This window comes from Atractosteus spatula, chromosome 25, assembly GCF_055471065.1.
Source record: "Atractosteus spatula isolate fAtrSpa1 chromosome 25, fAtrSpa1.hap1, whole genome shotgun sequence".
In the NCBI taxonomy this organism is placed as follows: Eukaryota; Metazoa; Chordata; class Actinopteri; order Semionotiformes; family Lepisosteidae; genus Atractosteus; species Atractosteus spatula.
This window is the reverse complement of record NC_142730.1, coordinates 1526286-1547970: the sequence shown is the minus strand read 5'-3', so window position 1 is coordinate 1547970 and position 21685 is coordinate 1526286. Positions and strand designations below refer to the sequence as shown.

At 54.1% G+C, this 21685-nt stretch overlaps 1 protein-coding gene across 1 annotated transcript; it reads right to left on the bottom strand.

Moving 5' to 3' along the window:
* Nucleotides 1-1271: 1271 nt before the first annotated feature.
* bcl3 (BCL3 transcription coactivator) lies at nucleotides 1272-20224 on the bottom strand. Its single transcript, XM_088905583.1, has 9 exons — nucleotides 19317-20224; nucleotides 16739-16898; nucleotides 10857-10965; nucleotides 4911-5112; nucleotides 4287-4375; nucleotides 4120-4197; nucleotides 3190-3357; nucleotides 2890-3010; nucleotides 1272-2802 (listed from the first exon to the last, which is right to left on the bottom strand). The coding sequence occupies exons 1-9, from the start codon at nucleotides 19633-19635 to the stop codon at nucleotides 2216-2218; spliced, it is 1833 nt and encodes a 610-aa protein (XP_088761709.1). The 5' UTR covers nucleotides 19636-20224; the 3' UTR covers nucleotides 1272-2215.
* Between the last annotated feature and the right edge of the window lie 1461 nt (nucleotides 20225-21685).

Here is a 21685-nt window from a genome sequence, read left to right as displayed (position 1 = left end):
TTGCGCTGTCAGAACTGCCTGAGGAATCGCACCAAGCTCTACCAAAGCAGAGACAAGTCTCCCAGCACCCAGCACTGAGGCTCCTGAGGGCAACTGTACTGCGTACTGTGTGGCTTTATGTAGCGATTTCTAACATTTTTGCTTTAATGGCATTATATGAACCAAAGTTTCAGTATTACTGTTTAAACATCACCCATGGGTCCAATTTCTGACAGCTTCATCCAGTTCAGGGGCGCAGGGGAGCAGGGGTCTATCCCAGCAAGCAATGGGAGCAAGGCAGGGTACAGCCACACACTGTACAGGACACACACTGACACACACACTCACACCAGGGACAGTCCATCACAGGACACAAACACACACACACACACACACACACACCGGGGCCAGTCCATCACAGGACACACACAGACACACACACTCACACCAGGGACAGTCCATCACAGGACACAAACACACACACACACTCACACCAGGGCCAGTCCATCACAGGACACACACACACACCCATCTGGGCCAGTCCATCACAGGACACACACACACACACACACACACACACACACACCGGGGCCAGTTTTCCCAGAGACCAATTAACCTACCAGCTTGTGTTTGGACTGTGGGAGGAAACCCACACAAACACAGGGAGCTCATACAAACTCTACGCAGACAGCACTAAAGGAGCTGAACCCAGCCCCTCAGCCCTGCGAGACACAGATGCTGACCACAGCGCCACCATGCCCCCTGTTAACACAACATTTACAGTACAAGCGTTTTGCTGGATATTTGAACACCATCTCAGGAGAAACGGAGGTGCAGTTGCGCATCCAGGACACCAGGTGGCGCCAGTCAACCACTTGACACCAAAACATCAGAAAGTGACAAACGAGGGGAGCCGTTCAGCCCTTCCATCCGGTTTGTTAGTTGTAGTTAATTGATCCCAGGATTCCATCCAGATGTGCCTTGAGAGAAACCTGGGTCCCAGCTTCAACAACATAGCTGTGCAGCTTGTTCCACACCCCCACCACTCTTGGTGTAAGATAGTGCCTCCTGTCTTGACACAGGCAGACCTGGCTGTCCAGAGAGGACAGGCTCAGTGACCACAGCCTGGCCATAGACACTGGACGCAGGCAGACCTGGCTGTCCAGAGAGGACAGGCTCAGTGACCACAGCCTGGCCATAGACACTGGACACAGGTAGAGAAGGAGGGAGTGAGTAGAGAGAGGAGAGGGAGAGACTGAAACATCACCAAATAAGGACAAGGGCATCTGGAGTTATCTTTACAAAAATATGTTTTTTATTCATCTAAAATATACAGTTATTTAATCTCCTTTTGAAAAACACAGATTCAAAAATATTATAAGTAAAAAAAAAACAAACATTGGAAATCAGTTCTGCTGAAATCACAGCAGGCTGATCCACTCCAGGTTTTACTGAGTAATCAGTCACTCCCAGTGCACAGCAGGCTGATCCACTCCAGGTTTTACAGATCAGATTGAATCAGATTTCCACTTTAAAATATACATAAAAGAACAAAGTCGGTCCACTGTTTTATCAAACGTAATATTAAAAAAATAAATAATTGTAACTATCAGTCAAAACTGATGATTTGCATGTGTATAGGCATGTCCATCAGTCAGAGACTGCATCTATCAGTCAGTCAGTGTGTCAGTGTCAGTCAGAGTGTCAAAGTGTCAGAGTGTCAGTCAGAGTGTCAGAGTGTCAGTGTGTCAGTCTGTGTGTCAGAGTGTCAGAATGTCAGAGTGTCAGTCTGTGTGTCAGAGTGTCAGTCAGTGTGTCAGAGTGTCAGTCTGTGTGTCAGAGTGTCAGTCTGTGTGTCAAAGTGTCAGAGTGTCAGTCTGTGTGTCAGAGTGTCAGAGTGTCAGAGTGTGTGTCAGTGTCAGTCTGTGTGTCAGAGTGTCAGTCAGTGTGTCAGTGTCAGAGGGTCACAGTTCCTCGTCGGCAGTCTCGGGGAGCTCACTTGCTGGGGTGGGGGTGGAGTCCTGTCTGTGACTGTGTCAGTGTGTGTGTCAGTGTGAGTCAGTGTGTCAGTGTCAATCAGAGTGTCAGAGTGTCAGAGGGTCACAGTTCCTCGTCGGCAGTCTCGGGGAGCTCACTTGCTGGGGTGGGGGTGGAGTCCTGTCTGTGAGAAGCCAGCGCTCCGCAGGCCTGTGGGTGACATGGCCATCAGCTCGCTCTCCGCCCTCCGGTCCCACTGTCAGCTCTCGCCTTTGCCCTCACTGCTCATGCTCATGGAGGACGCGTCCGATTGGCTGTCGCTGCCCCGGCTGGAGGGGCGGGGCAGGCTGACCGGAGGGTGAGGAGGGAGGCCGTGGCTGAGCGGGGCAGGGACGAGGGGCAGGGGTGCGAGCGATGGGGGCAGGGGCAGGAAGGAGGTGTACTGGGGCTCGATGTAATAGCCTTTGGGAAACTCGGCAGCTGCGGGGGGGTATGGGGCGTGGAGGGGCACGGGCCCGGCCACAGGAAGAGCAACTGCATCCCGGAGTGGCGAGGGGTAACCCCCACCCCCTAGTGGAAAGAACTGAAACTGCACCCGGGGAATCGTCATCGTCCTGTTTCCTGGCACGTCCTCTTTCAACCTCTTGTGCTCCTGCTGGGCGTGCTCCTGCGTTTCCACGGGAGACAACCTCCTCTCCGCCTCGGCTGACTGGCTGATTGGAGAACGTGTGGGAGGAGCCACGGCGGTCTGGTGGGACGGACTGGGGGCAGGAGGTGGGGCCACGTGGTGACCAGCAGCCAATGGGGATCGGAGAGGGGCGTGGCCTGGAGACTGGGCCGGCGTTCCTGAGAGAGAAGGAGAGCTGCCGATTGGGAAAGCTACAGGACGTCTCGTGGGACGTCAGTATTTCACACGCTCAGCTGAGATCTTACCATCAGCGCTGTGCTGGTGCGGGGAGGGAGACAGGCTGTGAGGGGATGGGGCATCTGGGGGGGGCTCCAGGGGTTTGGGGTTCAGGTGGCGCCCTCCTTTCCCCCTCAAGACATCGGTGACCTGTGAGAGCAGAGAGAGAGAGAGAGAGAGAGAGAGAGAGAGAGAGAGAGAGAGAGAGAGAGAGAGGGAGAGAGGGGGAGGAGAGAGAAGAAGGAGAGAGAGGAGAGTCTCAGATTCTGTCACTCTGTCAGTCTTCTGAAGAGGGTGAAGAGAGGAGAGACAGGCGGCGCTGGACACACCCTCTTGTTCTTGGCCACCATCAGCGCTGTGTCGTTGTGGTAGTTCTTCAGGCTGCTGTCCGCGCCGTTCCTGAGCAGCAGCCGCACAGCCTCCACCAGGCCCCGGCCACAGGCACTGTGCAGAGCACTGTTCCCTGAGTAGGACTGGGCATTGACACTGGCACCACACTGAGGGACAGAGAGAGGGATCAATACAGACACACTGACTGGACACTCCAGTACATTAACACTGCACTGAGAGAGAGGGGGGTTAATACAGACACACTGACTGGACACTCCAGTACATTAACACTGCACTGAGAGAGAGAGGGGTTAATACAGACACACTGACTGGACACTCCAGTACATTAACACTGCACTGAGAGAGAGAGGGGTTAATACAGACACACTGACTGGACACTCCAGTACATTAACACTGCACTGAGAGAGAGAGGGGTTAATACAGACACACTGACTGGACACTCCAGTACATTAACACTGCACTGAGAGAGAGGGGTTAATACAGACACACTGACTGGACACTCCAGTACATGAACACTGCCCTGAGAGAGAGGGGTTAATACAGACACACTGACTGGACACTCCAGTACATTAACACTGCACTGAGAGAGAGAGGGGTTAATACAGACACACTGACTGGACACTCCAGTACATTAACACTGCACTGAGAGAGAGGGGTTAATACAGACACACTGACTGGACACTCCAGTACATGAACACTGCCCTGAGAGAGAGAGGGGTTCATACAGACACACTGACTGGACACTCCAGTACATTAACACTGCACTGAGAGAGAGGGGTTAATACAGACACACTGACTGGACACTCCAGTACATGAACACTGCACTGAGAGAGAGGGGTTAATACAGACACACTGACTGGACACTCCAGTACATTAACACTGCACTGAGAGAGAAGGGCTTCACTTACCTTTATTAGAAAATTCACCATCTCCATGTTATTATTCTCCACTGCATGAATAAGAGGGCTGCGTCCACTTTTAATATCCTGTGAGGAGAGGAGAGAGAGGTTAATACTGACACATGGACAGACTGACAGACCGATGGCCTCGCTGACAGAGAAAAAGAAAGACTGACCACAGCATCAATGTCAGCCCCACTGTCCAGCAGCAGTTTGACCAGCTCACAGCTCCCAGACTGCACTGCCAAGTGCAGGGGGGTCAGACCTGTTGAGAGAGGGAGAGGGAGGTTAACACAGCCATACCGAGTGGCTGATACACTGACCAATCGATGTACTTACTGACCAAAGCACTGGCTAATGTATTGTCCGACTGATGCACAGACTGTCCTATGTCCTGGTTAACCAACTGATGCATTGACCAACTAACACCCTGAGTGACACACAGCCCAACTGATGCATTGACTGGACGAAGCACTGGCTGACCAATGCACTGGCTGACTGATGAATGCAGTGTGAGGGACAGAGTGGTCTGAAATATCGGAGCTCATGTCTCCAGTGGGATTCTGGACAGCTGCAGGGGAAACTGCTGGCTGATATGGCCTGTGACCACACCACTGTCCAACCACAGCCCAGCGGCTAAGGGCTAGTCTTGTTACACCAGGTGGACAGCCGGTCCGGTGGTCCAGGTCCAGTCTTGTTACACCAGGAGGACAGCCGGTCCGGTGGTCCAGGTCCCGCAGTGGATCAGGCTTCTATGAAATGGGAGTCGGACTCATTCAGTGTAAGTTGAAGTGTTTTACCCTCATAATTCCTGGCCTCCAGGTCTGGTGTGTGGGGGGAGTCTGTCAGCACCCGGCGCAGGCAGTCTGTCTGTCCGTGCTCACAGCACAGGTGGGCAGAGGTCTGACCGTGTCGGTCCAGCACACAGGGGTCTGCTCCACCTCGCAGCAGCAACCCCACCAGCTCAGGCTGATGAGTGATCACAGCCAAGTGCAGAGGAGTCTAGGAGAGAGAGAGGGGTCAATACAGACACACTGACTGGACACTCCAGTACATTAACACTGCACTGAGAGAGAGAGGGGTTAATACAGACACACTGACTGGACACTCCAGTACATTAACACTGCACTGAGAGAGAGAGGGGTTAATACAGACACACTGACTGGACACTCCAGTACATTAACACTGCACTGAGAGAGAGAGGGGTAAATACAGACACACTGACTGGACACTCCAGTACATTAACACTGCACTGAGAGAGAGAGGGGTTAATACAGACACACTGACTGGACACTCCAGTACATTAACACTGCACTGAGAGAGAGGGGTTAATACAGACACACTGACTGGACACTCCAGTACATTAACACTGCACTGAGAGAGAGGGGTTAATACAGACACACTGACTGGACACTCCAGTACATTAACACTGCACTGAGAGAGAGAGGGGTTAATACAGACACACTGACTGGACACTCCAGTACATTAACACTGCACTGAGAGAGAGAGGGGTTAATACAGACACACTGACTGGACACTCCAGTACATTAACACTGCACTGAGAGAGAGAGGGGTTAATACAGACACACTGACTGGACACTCCAGTACATGAACACTGCACTGAGAGAGAGAGGGGTTAATACAGACACACTGACTGGACACTCCAGTACATTAACACTGCACTGAGAGAGAGGGGTTAATACAGACACACTGACTGGACACTCCAGTACATTAACACTGCACTGAGAGAGAGAGGGGTTAATACAGACACACTGACTGGACACTCCAGTACATTAACACTGCACTGAGAGAGAGTATCTAGGCTTGTTTCTGGCTCGGTGTGTTGTCTCCCAGCGCTGTGCCTGGAAGTGGGCTTCCTGTTAACTGCTCTGGGGTGGGGCTTGTGTGTGTTTGTGTGACGTGTGTGGGACGCTGGCAGACTGGTGCAACTTCTCGTAAAGACAGCGGCGCTGATCACTGTGTGTCTGTGCGGACGCGGGTCAGCCTGTGTGTGTGTGCAGACATGTGTCTGTGTGTGTGTGATAAGATTCCTTTCCTGTTAAACCTGCGCTTTGCTACAGAAAAAACATTATTGTCACCTTCTCCTGCAACAGTCTGTGCACCTACTGCTGGTATTGTAACACACAGTCGTGCTACAGTCCTGTTTTATGACAACAGCACCACTGACACAGACAAATCTATTGTGACAACACAGAGCACAAATAAGAGACGGCACTAACAAAGCAGAACCGCGTGTGACAGAGCTGGGGACATGACCTCCCAATGCTCTGGCCAGACACTCAGCCTGACAGAGAAGAGGGGGCGGCTGGTCTCCGCAGGGTCAAAAGAACCTTCCACTGCGTTAGGACAGGGGGGTGCATGCACTCCATTTCCAAAGTGCGGGCTATACCATTCCTGCACTGTAGGGGGGGTGGTAAGCCACAAGTGTCTGCAGAGCAAGCACGGAGCTGACACACGCAAACTGTGGTCTGCAAGCTGTGAAACAACACTGTAGATCTCCAGTCATGCGAAAGGGGTTTCTGTTCTGCAGAAAAATAACCTTTTTTCTTTAAATGTCAGTACAAGCATCAGAGTTTGGCTTTTAATTAATTACAGCCCTTTGGTAACTTTCAACGGTCATCTGGCACTGTTTCAACAAGCTCACCTTCCTTAGACCCTGGTCTGACTGGGCTCTGACGTGACTTCACCCCTGTATGGTATCTACGCTACTGTACCACACCCCTCTGTGTTTTACCCTGATTTACTGCACTGTACTGATCTTTTACCCTGATCCTACTGGGTTTTACTGCACTGTATTGTGCTTTTACCCTGATCTCACTGTGATTTACTGCACTGCACTGTGCTCTTACCCTGATGTCGCTATGCAGGATACAGATGTGTCTGTGAGCCCAGTGTACACGCAGGATCACCACAGAGAGACCTGCTGCCTGTATCTGGAGAACCTCCACAGAACACTCAGACCGTGCAGGAGGTGCTCGTACTGAGCCTCCCCTTTGTCAGGGAGAGGAGAGGAAAGCACAAGACTGTATCCCTTTAAGTCCAGAGGAGGACTCCTTCCAGGAACTACAGGAATACTACAAGCAGACAGAAAAAACTTTAAAAAATTCCTGAGCTGTGGAAGAGGCCAGGTCAGTGTCTCACCCTTCCTGTGAAACAGCACTGCCTGTTCCCAGAACTCTGTGAGTCACTGCCCACACACACACGCACACACTGCCACACACACCCTGCCACATACAATCTCACACACACACTGATACACACACAATCTCACAAATGCACTGCCACACACACAATCTCACAAACACACTGCCACACAATTTCAATCTCACACACACACGCACACACTGCCACACACAATCTCACAAACACACTGATACACACATAATCTCACAAACACACTGCCACACAATTTCAATCTCACACACACACGCACACACTGCCACACACAATCTCACAAACACACTGATACACACATAATCTCACAAACACACTGCCACACAATTTCAATCTCACACACACACGCACACACTGCCACACACAATCTCACAAACACACTGCCACACAATTTCAATCTCACACACACACGCACACACTGCCACACACAATCTCACAAACACACTGATACACAATTTCAATCTCACACACACACGCACACACTTCCACACACAATCTCACAAACACACTGCCACACAATTTCAATCTCACACACACACACGCACACACTGCCACACACAATCTCACAAACACACTGATACACACACAATCTCACAAACACACTGCCACACAATTTCAATCTCACACACACACACTCATACACTGACATACTGTACACGGTCTCTCACACACAAACACACACAGCCTCACAAACACACTGACACTGAAAGAATCACACACACTCCCACAAAGCCACACTGACACACTCAAACCCATTCTCTTTTTCACCCGAAGATGAAAGGTGTCTAACAGTCCTGTCTCCCTCTCTCTCGCTGTCCTGTCTCCCTCTCTCTTGCTGTCCTGTCTCCCTCTCCTCTGTGAAAGGAGAGCGCAGGGAGAGAATGGGAGGAGAGCAAAGGAGAGAAATCGAAAGGCAGACAACCAATAAGAGACTGAAGGAGGGAGAAGAGAATTAACGCCAGCTGATCCAGGGAAACTCCCGTTCCTCTCGTTTCCCGATTCAGTGCAAGTCTGTGTCATACACCGCAGGGACAGAGGAGGGCAGGGAACCAGGAAGGATACACAGACTGCACTGAGAGAGAGAGGGGTTCATACAGACACACTGACTGGACACTCCAGTACATTAACACTGCACTGAGAGAGAGAGGGGTTCATACAGACACACTGACTGGACACTCCAGTACATTAACACTGCACTGAGAGAGAGAGGGGTTCATACAGACACACTGACTGGACACTCCAGTACATTAACACTGCACTGAGAGAGAGAGGGGTTAATACAGACACACTGACTGGACACTCCAGTACATTAACACTGCACTGAGAGAGAGAGGGGTTAATACAGACACACTGACTGGACACTCCAGTACATTAACAGTGCGCTGAGAGAGAGGTTAATGTACTACAGCACAGTGAAAGGGAAAGTCCCTAATTCTACCCTCTGAGCCTCAAAGCACAAGGCATGCTGGGAAACGGTAGGGCTGGCGGTAGGGAGGGGGTGTCATGTGACTTCTCGGAATGAGGATCTCAAAGCCCTCTGCTCTGAGACACACTGTGCACACAAACTCACACACAATGTCAGAGACAGACTCGAACACGTGGAAGCAAAGTTCACAAACTGCACCACCATTTCACCGTCTTCAGACCTCGGTCATAATGAAACCAGTTCGTGACACCTGTGAAATCCCATGGCCACAAAAACTGCTGCCGCTGGAAAACACAGAAGATGTGGCTCCAGGGACAACAGTCCAGATCACACTGCTTCTGGTTAAGAGGGTACGTGTTCAGGGTATGGCTTCGCTCTGTGGCTTACTGGCACACCTGTGGTCCTGCAGTGCTGTCAGTGAGAGCTGTGTCTCTCCTCCAGTGGATGGAGACTCTGCTGTGGTCCCGCAGTGCTGTCAGTGAGAGCTGTCTCTTCTCCAGTGGATGGAGACTCTGCTGTGGTCCTGCAGTGCTGTCAGTGAGAGCTGTGTCTCTCCTCCAGTGGATGGAGACTCTGCTGTGGTCCTGTAGTGCTGTCAGTGAGAGCTGTGTCTCTCCTCCAGTGGATGGAGACTCTGCTGTGGTCCTGCAGTGCTGTCAGTGAGAGCTGTGTCTTTCCTCCAGTGGATGGAGACTCTGCTGTGGTCCTGCAGTGCTGTCAGTGAGAGCTGTGTCTCTCCTCCAGTGGATGGAGACTGCTGTGGTCCTGCAGTGCTGTCAGTGAGAGCTGTGTCTCTCCTCCAGTGGATGGAGACTCTGCTGTGGTCCTGCAGTGCTGTCAGTGAGACCAGTGTCTCTCCTCCAGTCACTTTTTTGCAGACACTTCCACTGCGTCCCCTGCTTATCCCAGTGGAGGTAAAATCCTCTTTCTTTGTTTTTTTTCTGTGGCACGTGCCCAACAGACATACCCCCCCTTGCTGTTTGCGTAGTGGCACGTGTCAAACGACAGACCCCCCCCCCCACTGTTTGCGTAGTGGCCCGACAGACCCCCCCCCACACTGTTTGCGCAGTGGTGTGTGCCAGTCTGTGGTCCTGGGTGGACTTCACTGGTACTGAATACGAGACAACGTCCTGCCCCAATCCACACTTCGCACAACCACAAAGTCAGCTTCCCCAGCTCGCTGAAAACACGCAGAACGAGGTGAACAGGCAAGAAGGAAACTCCATTTCCCTGGCAGGATATCGGGCTTGGTGTCAGTGCAGAAACCTCAAAGCCACCGCGCAGAGCTTCTGGTAACACGCGTCTTCAAAAGAAACGAAAACAAGAGAGCGCTCCTCGAGGCAGAGGCGCTTCACTGGCAGACCCGTTCGACGCCGAGGTCCGGGGTCCGGGGACAGAGGCGCCGCGACTTGGCCGCTGGGAAACGCCTCGGTCTCGCATGTCGGACACACTGTCTCTCCTCCCTCTCCGCACGCGGAGCCTGGAGAAACAGCGCACCTGTCCAGCAGGACCGGCCAATTGACCAGAGAAGGTCACCTGAGAACAGGCTCGCTTTCACAGCGATGACCTGGAGACGCGCTGACGGGGGGCGGTCAGAGCGCAGTACTGCTCCTTCGGGGGGGCTTGCAGCGCTGTGCCCCAGGGACTCGAACCTGAGACCCCCCAGTGACAGGTGCACAGCCCTGACTGATCCCCCACACTGCTGCCTGTACACTAACCCTGGGACAACAGACAAAGACCTGGAGACAGAGCGCAGTACTGCTCCTTCGGGGGGGCTTGCAGCGCTGTGCCCCAGGGACTCGAACCCGTGACCCCCCAGTGACAGGTGCACAGCCCTGACTGATCCCCCACACTGCTGCCTGTACACTAACCCTGGGACAACAGACAAAGACCTGGAGACAGAGCGCAGTACTGCTCCTTCGGGGGGGCTTGCAGCGCTGTGCCCCAGGGACTCTAACCCGTGACCCCCCAGTGACAGGTGCACAGCCCTGACTGATCCCCCACACTGCTGCCTGTACACTAACCCTGGGACAACAGACAAAGACCTGGAGACAGAGCGCAGTACTGCTCCTTCGGGGGGCCTGCAGCGCTGTGCCCCAGGGACTCGAACCCTGCCGTGTCTCACCTGCCGCAGGTTGTTGAAGATGTCCAGGTGTCGGCCTCCTCGCAGCAGGATGTCCACCAGCCTGCGCACCACCGCCTCCTCACCGCGCACCACCGCGATGTGCAGCACCCTGCGGGGACAGGACACACCTGCTGGGGGCTTTCCCTAGAGAGGGGGCCCCTGGACGGACGAGACCCCGAGAGGGCACCCAGCTGGACTGGGTCAGGGATCCAGAACTGGTCCCCAGTCACACTGCGAGACAGCACTGCCCCGTCCTCACGCTGCTGGGCTGGTCAGGGATTCTGCTGGTTTTCTGGGTCTCTTTACAGGACCCCTGTACGAACTGGACTGGGGTTCTCGGGGACCGGGGACCCATGTACTAACTGGACTGGGGTTCTCGGGGACCGGGGACCCATGTACTAACTGGACTGGGGCTCTCGGGGACCGGGGTCCCCTGTACTAACTGGACTGGGGCTCTCGGGGACCGGGGTCCCCTGTACTAACTGGACTGGGGCTCTCGGGGACCGAGGTTGGGGACGAGAGACAGACAGACAGAGAGACAGACAGAGGGAGTGATTAAGAGACGGGGAGAGAGAAAGAGAGGCAGACAGAGAGCTCTCCCATCTCAACACTGAAGTGTCTCTCTCTCTGTGTTTCCAGTAAGAGCTGCTCCAGTTTGATGTCATTTCCTGTTCTGAAGGGCTGCTGTGGGTCTTTTTTAATTGCTATTATATCTGCTTCTGAAGGGGCTTTTTCACACTTTTTATCTGTGTTTTTTTTTACTATTTTCATGTTTCTAACAAAGGAAGTCATTGTATCAGGGCCATGAACAGAAACTTTCAAACTTAAAAACAGAGTTCAGAACAGAGACCCACCCCAAAGCAGGAGGAAATTACAGTGCTGTTCTATTATTATGCTGCTACTGCTACTGCTACTGGTACTGGTACTGGTGTCACTATACCCGCTGCTGGTACTATTACTGTTACTAATATACTAATACTCCTACTGGTATTGCTGCTTATACCACTCCTACTGCTACTGGAACTGTTACTGCTACTAATACTCCAACTGCTGCTACTGCTAATACCACTCCTGCTGCTACAATTCATAATACTACCGCTACTACTTCATAGTAAAAGCACAATGCAGTAAAGCCCAGCGAGCTCTGAGCAGGGTGACCCAGAGGGAGACACCAGACAGAGCCCGGCCGGCTCAGGGTTTGAGCAGGGTGAGAATGCTGTGCGGAGGTACCTGCTCTAGCAGCAGGATCTGGGTGAGACAGAGCACAGGAAGCAGAGGGACAGCAGCCTGTTGGCCAAGCTGCCTGTGGCTTTTCATTTCACACTTACAGTAAAGATGTCTGGTTAAATGTAACAACAAGTTCTGCTTCTGCTGGTTCAAATCCTTCTCTGACTCTAGGAATTACTAATGCAGTACAGTTACAGTCAGCAGCAGGTCAGCGCATTAACTCTTTCTGAGAAAATTATTTCTTTATTAACCTTTTCTCTCTGCCCCTCTTGCTCATTTTGTCTCTATCTGTACCCACCTGTCCTTCTCCACACCTGTCTGTCTGTACCCACCGGTCCTTCTCCACACCTGTCTGTCTGTCTGTCTGTACCCACCGGTCCTTCTCCACACCTGTCTCCCTGTCTGTCTGTACCCACCTGTCCTTCTCCACACCCGTCTACCTGTCTGTCTGTACCCACCTGTCCTTCTCCACACCCGTCTACCTGTCTGTCTGTACCCACCTGTCCTTCTCCACACCTGTCTACCTGTCTGTCTGTACCCACCTGTCCTTCTCCACACCCGTCTACCTGTCTGTCTGTACCCACCTGTCCTTCTCCACACCTGTCTACCTGTCTGTCTGTACCCACCTGTCCTTCTCCACACCCGTCTGTCTGTACCCACCTGTCCTTCTCCACACCCGTCTACCTGTCTGTCTGTACCCACCTGTCCTTCTCCACACCCGTCTACCTGTCTGTCTGTACCCACCTGTCCTTCTCCACACCCGTCTGTCTGTACCCACCTGTCCTTCTCCACACCCGTCTACCTGTCTGTCTGTACCCACCTGTCCTTCTCCACACCCGTCTGTCTGTACCCACCTGTCCTTCTCCACACCTGTCTACCTGTCTGTCTGTACCCACCTGTCCTTCTCCACACCCGTCTACCTGTCTGTCTGTACCCACCTGTCCTTCTCCACACCCATCTGTCTGTACCCACCTGTCCTTCTCCACACCTGTCTACCTGTCTGTCTGTACCCACCTGTCCTTCTCCACACCCGTCTACCTGTCTGTCTGTACCCACCTGTCCTTCTCCACACCCGTCTGTCTGTACCCACCTGTCCTTCTCCACACCTGTCTGTCTGTACCCACCTGTCCTTCTCCACACCTGTCTACCTGTCTGTCTCTACCCACCTGTCCTTCTCCACACCCGTCTACCTGTCTGTCTGTATCCACCTGTCCTTCTCCACACCCGTCTGTCTGTACCCACCTGTCCGTCTGTATTCATATGTGTCTGTCTACCTCTGCCTATATCCATCATCTGCCTGCTTGTCTTTCTCCATCTGTCTACCTGTTTATCCTCATCAAATTACTCAAGACAGCCCTAGAATACTGGTTACCCCCGAGAGACAGTGATCAGAAGTCTACCACCACCAGGCCCTGCTGAGCCCAGAGCTGAGCCCAGAGAAGAGCCCCTCAGCCAGCTGGTCCTGAGGCTCACGGACACCATCCAGCCTCAGGACAGCACAGCTCCAGAGACACGAGTATAAGACTCAAGCACTTCACAGCACAAGCCAAACAACACTGCCTCACCCACTGGGACACACACGCACACTGGAATGCTACAGAACCCTAAACACACAACACACACCAGCAGAATACCTGAGCAGGGTAAGAAACAGCAAGGAGAAACAGACCCTGACGAAGGGCAGGCTCAGAGACCATATCTACCTGTCTATCTTTATACTGGTCTACCTGTCTGTCTGTCTTTGTCTGCCTGTCTGTCTGTGTAACATATGGACATTAATCAGGTGCTTTGAGTGCTACTCGACCTGCTGTAGCTAAAGTATACTCAACAACGAGTGAAGAAGATGCATCTGTCCATCTGTCCAAACCCCCTGTGTCTCCCAGAGTGAGTGAGTGACCCGAGTTTGTAAAAGCACAGTGCAGTAAATCACAGTGAGATCAGGGTAAAAGCACAATGCAGTGCAGTAAACCACAGTGAGATCAGGGTAAAAGCACAGTGCAGTGCAGTAAATCACAGTGAGATCAGGGTAAATCACAGTGCAGTGCAGTAAATCATAGTGAGATCAGGGTAAAAGCACAGTGCAGTAAATCACAGTGAGATCAGGGTAAAGCACAGTGCAGTGCAGTAAATCACAGTGAGATCAGGGTAAAAGCACAGTGCAGTGCAGTAAATCACAGTGAGATCAGGGTAAAAGCACAGTGCAGTGCAGTAAATCACAGTGAGATCAGGGTAAAGCACAGTGCAGTGCAGTAAGCCACTGGGAGCAGGATGATTCCTCAGCCACCTGACGGCTGCGCTGACCGATCTCAAGCCTCAGGGGGAGATAAGGCTCCCACTAATCTAATCAGCCCTGATCTGCGCTGATCTGCCCTGATCTGCCCTGATCTGCTCCGAGAAGGAGCCGCGCAGATCTCTCCTCTCTCTTCGGCTTCCAGTTCCAGGAAAGCGCAACGACCGCAAGCTGAGAGACGAGAAAGTGGAAGAGAGAGAGGAGCGGCCGAGCGCAGGGGTGACGTGGGGGGGGGGGGCACTGCGGCTCAGCTCGGAGGAAGCGAGGCACCGAGGCCCCCGGCGTGCAGGCTCGGGACCGCAGACGTCACACTGCACTCCAGTAACACGCAGAGCCTCACACACACACCAGCCGCACCCCTTCCCAGCAGGATCCCTTACAGACCGGGATGACACTGAATGGGACAAACACCCCATAGACTCTCTGCACATGGAGCTCTGTAAAAACTCCTCCCAATGTGTGCAAGATTAAATAAGGCCAATAGCCATTACTTATCAACTTACTCAAGACAGCCCTAGAATACTGGTTACCCCCGAGAGACAGTGATCAGAAGTACACCACCACCAGGCCCTGCTGAGCCCAGAGCTGAGCCCAGAGAAGAGCCCCTCAGCCAGCTGGTCCTGAGGCTCATGGACACCATCCAGCCCCAGGACAGCACAGCTCCAGAGACACGAGTATAAGACTCAAGCACTTCACAGCACAAGCCAAACAACACTGCCTCACCCACTGGGACACACACACGCACACTGGAATGCTACAGAACCCTAAACACACAACACACACCAGCAGAATACCTGAGCAGGGTAAGAAACAGCAAGGAGAAACAGACCCTGACGAAGGACAGGCTCAGTGACCACAGCCTGGCCACAGAAACTGGACCTGGCTGTCCAGTGAGGACAGGCTCTCAGTGACCACAGCCTGGGCACTGACACTGGACACAGACAGACCTGGCTGTCCAGAGAGGACAAGCTCAGTGACCACAGCCTGTACACTGACACTGGACACAGACAGACCTGGCTGTCCAGAGAGGACAGGCTGTGCTCCCACTGCCTGAGAATCAGAGACAGATGCACTTTCTGTGAGAAATACTCTGGGATCAGACAAACATTCTTTCCTAAAATAAACTTAATTCCCACAACTGTCACAATCAGAACAGCTCCCAATCCTACTGGGAGAGGGGGGAGGGAACTCAGTTGAACTGGCAGCCCAGTATGTGATCTCCTGTCCCAGCCTGAGGACCAGTGAGCCTGTCTCCCAGTAGTGTTTGATGTGTTTTATGTTGTATGTAAATGTCTGTAGAAGCTGTATTGGCTGTATCTGCTTCGGCAGCACTGTAATTTACCAGTCAGGGTAATAAAACTGTTTGAATTTGAGTCTGACTGGAAAGAGAGAGAGGGGGATGGGGAGAAAGAGGGATGGGGAAAGAGAAACAGAAAGAGAGAGAGGGATGGGAAAGAGAGAAAGAGACAGAGAGGAGAGTAAGGGTGGCAGCGGGTAGAGAGGATGTTTGGGTTTGTTCATCTCATTCATGTAAAGTCACCACACTCACACACTCACACAGACACCTGAGGAAACCGCACGCAGCCTGCGAGCGCGAGCTCTCGAGCGCTTCCCGAAAGCCAGGCTCGAGCGCGCAGACAACAGGATAAGGGCCGGCAGCGGCGCACGGGCGCTGACGCAGGGCTGACGCAGGGCAGCCTGTGCGAGCGCGAGGTGCGGTTTGTTGATGTGTGCGGTTTCGGGCTTTCCCTCCCCTCGGAGGAGAGGTACAGCCAGCGCCGGCTGTTTTGGGTGTTTCTGGCGACCATGTGAACACGCAAACACAAACACGCACAAACACACAAACACACACACAGAGGCACACAGGCTCACAGATACAGAAACCAGCTTCAGGACAGAAGATAACAAGACCAATCACTAGAGTCAGGATCAGCCCAGAGGACTAGGGTGACTGACAGGGCACACATCATCATCATCATCATCAGAGCTGTAGAGTCACTGTAGAGACACTCAGTCCAGCTCATCTGTATCTTCACACTGACACTCCTTCATCATCATCAGAGCTGTAGAGTAACTGTAGAGACACTCAGTCCAGCTCATCTGTATCTTCACACTAACACTCCTTCATCATCATCATCAGAGCTGTAGAGTAACTGTAGAGACACTCAGTCCAGCTCATCTGTATCTGCACACTAACACTCCTTCATCATCCTCAGAGCTGTAGAGACACTGTAGAGACACTCAGTCTAGCTCATCTGTATCTGCACACTAACACTCCTTCATCATCCTCAGAGCTGTAGAGACACTCACCCAGATCTGCTACAATCTAATGCAAAATTCTGCAAACGAGGAAGATTTCACTCACGAGTCTCCGTCTTCATCTTGCCGCGTCGCCATGGCGATCTCGGAGGCTAGCCGGTCCTCCCCTTCCTCCAGGGGGTAGAAGAGGGGCAGGGGCGTGGCCTGCAGGAGCAGCTGGGGCATGCTGGGAATGGGGTAGAGGGCGTAGGGGAAGGGGTGAGGCACTGTGGGGAGAGAGAGAGAGGGGGGGACGGTGCCCACTGTGAGCTGCAGAGCCAGACTGGGCTGAGGGCAGCAGGGCTAATTCCCGGAGTTAATGTTGCCCACAGGTGAAAGGAACTGAATCTCTTTGGTCCTGAGCAGAGGGGAAGACTGAACTTGACACTGGTGTTCTTGGCACAGCGCAAACAGTCTGTTACAGGGGGTCTCTGGCGTTCCTGTATCACACAGGCTCACGGAACTGAGTCTCTTCGGTCTTGGACAGAGACAACTCCAAGGGGACCCAAGTCAAGTACTTAAAATATACTGGAAAACAGTGACAGACTCAAGCTACCGGACTGCTCCAGCACCCACAGCGAAACTAGGACTGTTCTTGTGTCTCTGTCGCTGTGTCAATTCAGAGCTGAACGTCCTGCAGCGCTGAGCTGCTGTGTCTCAGCAAGACACTTCATTGCCAGCAACTACTGCTGCACGCTGTGCTGTTGTGCATTTGATCAATAAACTATGACTGATCGACTGATCTCTCTGTCCCTCTGTCTGTCTTCCCCTCTCCATCCCTCCCTCTCCCCCTCTCTCTCTCCTCTCTCAATTCAATTCAAGGTGCTTTATTAGCATGACCAATGAGTTAAAATCAGTGTCGCCAAAGCAAATAAAAATAAAATTAACATGAAACAAAACCAAAAAAAAATCCACAGACATATTACAGACATTTACAACAAAGACATCATAAAATAGTTCAGGTGGGGAGCTGCGTCAGCATGCGTAGTCTGCAAAGGAACAAGTAATAGGTTTATTCCTGCTGAGAAGAGAGAAAACACCTTCAGGTGTCAAGTTGAAGGTGTCACAGCCAAAACGTTGTGTTTTCTCTCCTCTTTTCAGCAGGGAATAAACCTATTACTTGTTCCTATATGATAAAATATTACATATACTGTAAACATCTGGAGCATCACTGGGAGACAGGCTCACTGTTCCTCAGGCTGGGACAGGAGATCACATACTGGGCTGCCAGTTCAACTGAGTTCCTCCTCCCTCTCCCAGTAGGATTGGGAGCTGTTGTGATTCTGGCAGGTGTGGGAACTCTGGGACCAGATGTGTAAATATGGGGAAGAATGTTTCTCTAATCCCAGAGAATCTGTCACAGTGCAGTAGGAAGTGCACCTCTCTCTCTCCTCTCCCTGTTCCTCTCTCTGTCCCTCTCTCCTTCTCCTCTCTCTCCTCCTCTCCCTGCTCCTCTCTCTCCTCCTCTCCCTGTCCCTCTCTCCTGCTCCTCTCTCTCCCTCTCCCTGTCCCTCCCTCTCTCCTCCTCTCTCCTCCTCTCCCTGCTCTCTCCTCTCCCTCTCTCTCCTCTCTGTCCCTCTCTCTCCTCTCTCCTCTCCCTGTCCCCCTCTCCTCTCCGTCCCTCTCTCTCCTCTCTCCTCTCCCTGTCCCTCTCTCTCCTCTCTCCTCTCCCTGTCCCTCTCTCTCCTCTCTTCTCTCTCCTCTCTCCCCTCCCTGTCCCTCTCTCTCCTCTCTCCTCTCCCTGTCCCTCTCTCTCCTCTCTTCTCTCTCCTCTCTCCCCTCCCTGTCCCTCTCTCCTTCTCCTCTCTCTCCCTGTCCCTGTCCCTCCCTCTCTCCTCGTCCCTCTCTCCTCTCCCTGTCCCTCTCTCTCCTCTCCCTGTCCCTCTCTCTCCTCTCTCCCCTCCCTGTCCCTCTCTCCTTCTCCTCTCTCTCCCTCTCCCTGTCCCTCTCTCCTTCTCCTCTCTCTCCCTCTCCCTGTCCCTCCCTCTCTCCTCGTCCCTCTCTCCTCTCCCTGTCCCTCTCTCTCCTCTCTTCTCTCCCCCTCTCTCCTCTCCCTCTCTCTCTCTCCTCTCCCTGTCCCTCTCTCTCCTCTCTCCCCTCCCTGTCCCTCTCTCCTTCTCCTCTCTGTCCCTCTCCCGGTCCCTCCCTCTCTCCTCGTCCCTCTCTCCTCGTCCCTCTCTCCTTCCCTCTCTCTCTCTCCTCGTCCCTCTCTCCTCCTCTCTCTGTCCCTCTCTCCTCCTCTCTCTGTCCCTCTCTCCTCCTCTCTCCTCTCCCTGTCCCCCTCTCTCCTCTCCCTGTCCCCCTCTCTCCTCTCTTCTCTCCCCCTCTCTCCTCTCCCTCTCTCTCCTCTCCCTGTCCCTCTCTCTCCTCTCTCCCCTCCCTGTCCCTCTCTCCTTCTCCTCTCTCTCCCTCTCCCTGTCCCTGTCCCTCCCTCTCTCCTCGTCCCTCTCTCCTCCTCTCTCCTCTCCCTGTCCCTGTCCCTCTCTCTCTCTCTCCTCTCCCTGTCCCTGTCCCTCTGTCCCTCTGTCCCCTCTCCTGTCCCTGTCCCTCTCTCTCCTCTCTCCAGACAGGATGGCTCACTCAGCCCAGAGCAGACTGGAGCCCGTGTGGGTTCTGACCCGCGGCGAAGAGGAAGCTTTTCTTACAGTAGGCTGGGAGGGCGCAGCAGTGCGCTCGGCTGTCCAGGGCTCCTCTGCGGCCGGGGTCAAGGCCAGGAGGGGTTCCGGGTCCGAGCGGCTCGGCGGCGCCCCCCGGCGGCGGCGGGGGGGCGCTGTCCTGCGAGGGGAACGGTCGTTTCCGGAAGGGCAGCTTGGATGCCGGCGTGTCCGGGCCGGGCCTGGGGGGGCTCGGGGGGGCGTGATGCCCGTTACAGCCCCGTCCTGCGGCCGCCCCCCCCTCCTCTGCCGCGGGGCGCCTGCGCGCGGAGGTGCTCAGGTCCAGGGGTCCGGCGCCGCCCCGCTCCATCCTGCAGAGCCCGGGTTCGGGCGGGGGCTGGGGTGCAGATCCGAGCCGCCACGGACTCTCAGGCTGTGGGGCGCCTCAGGCACATCGCACGCCGGCTCGGAACCGCAGAACCGGAGCCGCGCACGCCACGCAGAGAGCTGCCCGCCCCCCGCCCGGGGCTTCACGCCGGACAGGAACTGGACCCGGACCCGGACCCCAACCTCTTCGGGGGCGCTCCTGCAGCAGCGGGGTCGGGGGTCCGGGGGTGGTCCCGTGGGCTCGGAGCAGAGGAATCCCGAGGAGGCGCGAGGCTGGTGCACAGCGTAGCAATTGCCAAAAATGAGACACCGATTCCTCACAAACGAACAGAACCGGATCTCCAGTCCTCCTGCAGCGCGCAGAGTCGGGGAGAGGGAGACGGGGGGGAAAAAGGCAGAAAAACCTCCCGAGGACAGGCTGGCGGCGGAGGTCCGGGACCGGGGCTGGAGGCGGTGCCGAGCGGAGCGGGTCTCGGGTCCGCCAGCCGACGGCGCTGTCAGCGAGCGAGTGCGCGGAGACACGGGCGCAGCTGAGCGACAGCTCTCTCTCTCTCTCTCACACACACACACAGAAACACACAGACACACAAACTAGGAAGTGCACCGAGCGGGGGTTTCCCTCGCCGGCTGCTGAGAACTTCAGCCCGGAGCTGTAACCCCTTCGGCGCCGCCCCGCGCCGGGTCGCGCTTCCGGTGCCTTCACTTCCCCCGAATTCTCGTGCTGTTTCTCCGGTAATAGCGGCTGTAAGAAAGAAAACACACGATGAGACTCCGGACCCGAGCTTCCCTAGCAGGCCGGCGGGGAAGCGGTCGAGAGGCGCTGAAAGGCGAGGGGCCGCAGGTGATCGCGAGCCGCCCGCCCCGGGATGAACTTCGGCACCGTATCTGCGCGAGACACCTTCAGGGACTCGATACTTTCTGTGCTTCTCTAGGAGATCAGCGCGGTAAATCACAGCGAGAGCAGGGTAAAGGCACAGTGCAGTGCAGTAAATCACAGTGAGATCAGGGTAAAAGCACAGTACAGTGCTGTAAAGCCCAGTGAGATCACAGTAAAAGCACAGTACAGTGCAGCAAAGCCCAGTGAGATCAGAGTAAAAGCACAGTACAGTGCAGCAAAGCCCAGTGAGATCAGGGTAAAAGCACAGTACAGTGCAGTAAATCACAGTGAGATCAGGGTAAAGGCACAGTACAGTGCAGTAAAGCCCAGTGAGATCAGGGTAAGACACACAGAGGGTTTGGTTGGGGTGACCCTGTGACCAGTGTGTGTGTCCGTGCAGGGAGTTCTCGGAGAACCCTGGAAACTGTTCCTGGAGCCCCAGAGGAGCAGAGAGAGAGGAAATCACCTGGGATTCACAGCCACCAGCTCCACCCGGACACAGCTGCTCATGCGAATTCCCAGGCTGATTCTCCAAATTCACAGTGATCTCAGTATCTGATCGAGAATTACTGTAGCAGTACTTGTCTATACAGCCTACAGCAGTGCCCTGATGCCCTCAGTCTCTCCTACAGCAGTGCCCTGATGCCCTCAGTCTCTCCTACAGCAGTGCCCTGATGTCCTCAGTCTCTCCTACAGCAGTGCCCTCAGTCTCTCCTACAGCAGTGCCCTGATGCCCTCAGTCTCTCCTACAGCAGTGCCCTCAGTCTCTCCTACAGCAGTGCCCTCAGTCTCTCCTACAGCAGTGCCCTGATGCCCTCAGTCTCTCCTACAGCAGTGCTCTGATGCCCTCAGTCTCTCCTACAGCAGTGCCCTGATGCCCTCAGTCTCTCCTACAGCAGTGCCCTGATGCCCTCAGTCTCTTCTACAGCAGTGTCCTGATGCCCTCAGTCTCTCCTACAGCAGTGCCCTCAGTCTCTCCTACAGCAGTGCCCTGATGCCCTCAGTCTCTCCTACAGCAGTGCCCTCAGTCTCTCCTACAGCAGTGCCCTGATGCCCTCAGTCTCTCCTACAGCAGTGCCCTGATGTCCTCAGTCTCTCCTACAGCAGTGCTCTCAGTCTCTCCTACAGCAGTGACCTGATGCCCTCAGTCTCTCCT

What these genes read in the sequence shown, in the direction of transcription:
- bcl3 (XM_088905583.1), bottom strand. Translation starts at nt 19,635, where the DNA reads ATGGAGCGGGGCGGCGCCGGACCCCTGGACCTGAGCACCTCCGCGCGC. An exon ending in CTGCGCCCTCCCAGCCTACT is followed by an intron (nt 16,899 to 19,316) that starts GTAAGAAAAGCT and finishes CTCTCCCCACAG; the next exon opens with TGCCTCACCCCTTCCCCTAC. An exon ending in GCACCAGCACAGCGCTGATG is followed by an intron (nt 2,803 to 2,889) that starts GTAAGATCTCAG and finishes CTTCTCTCTCAG; the next exon opens with GAACGCCGGCCCAGTCTCCA.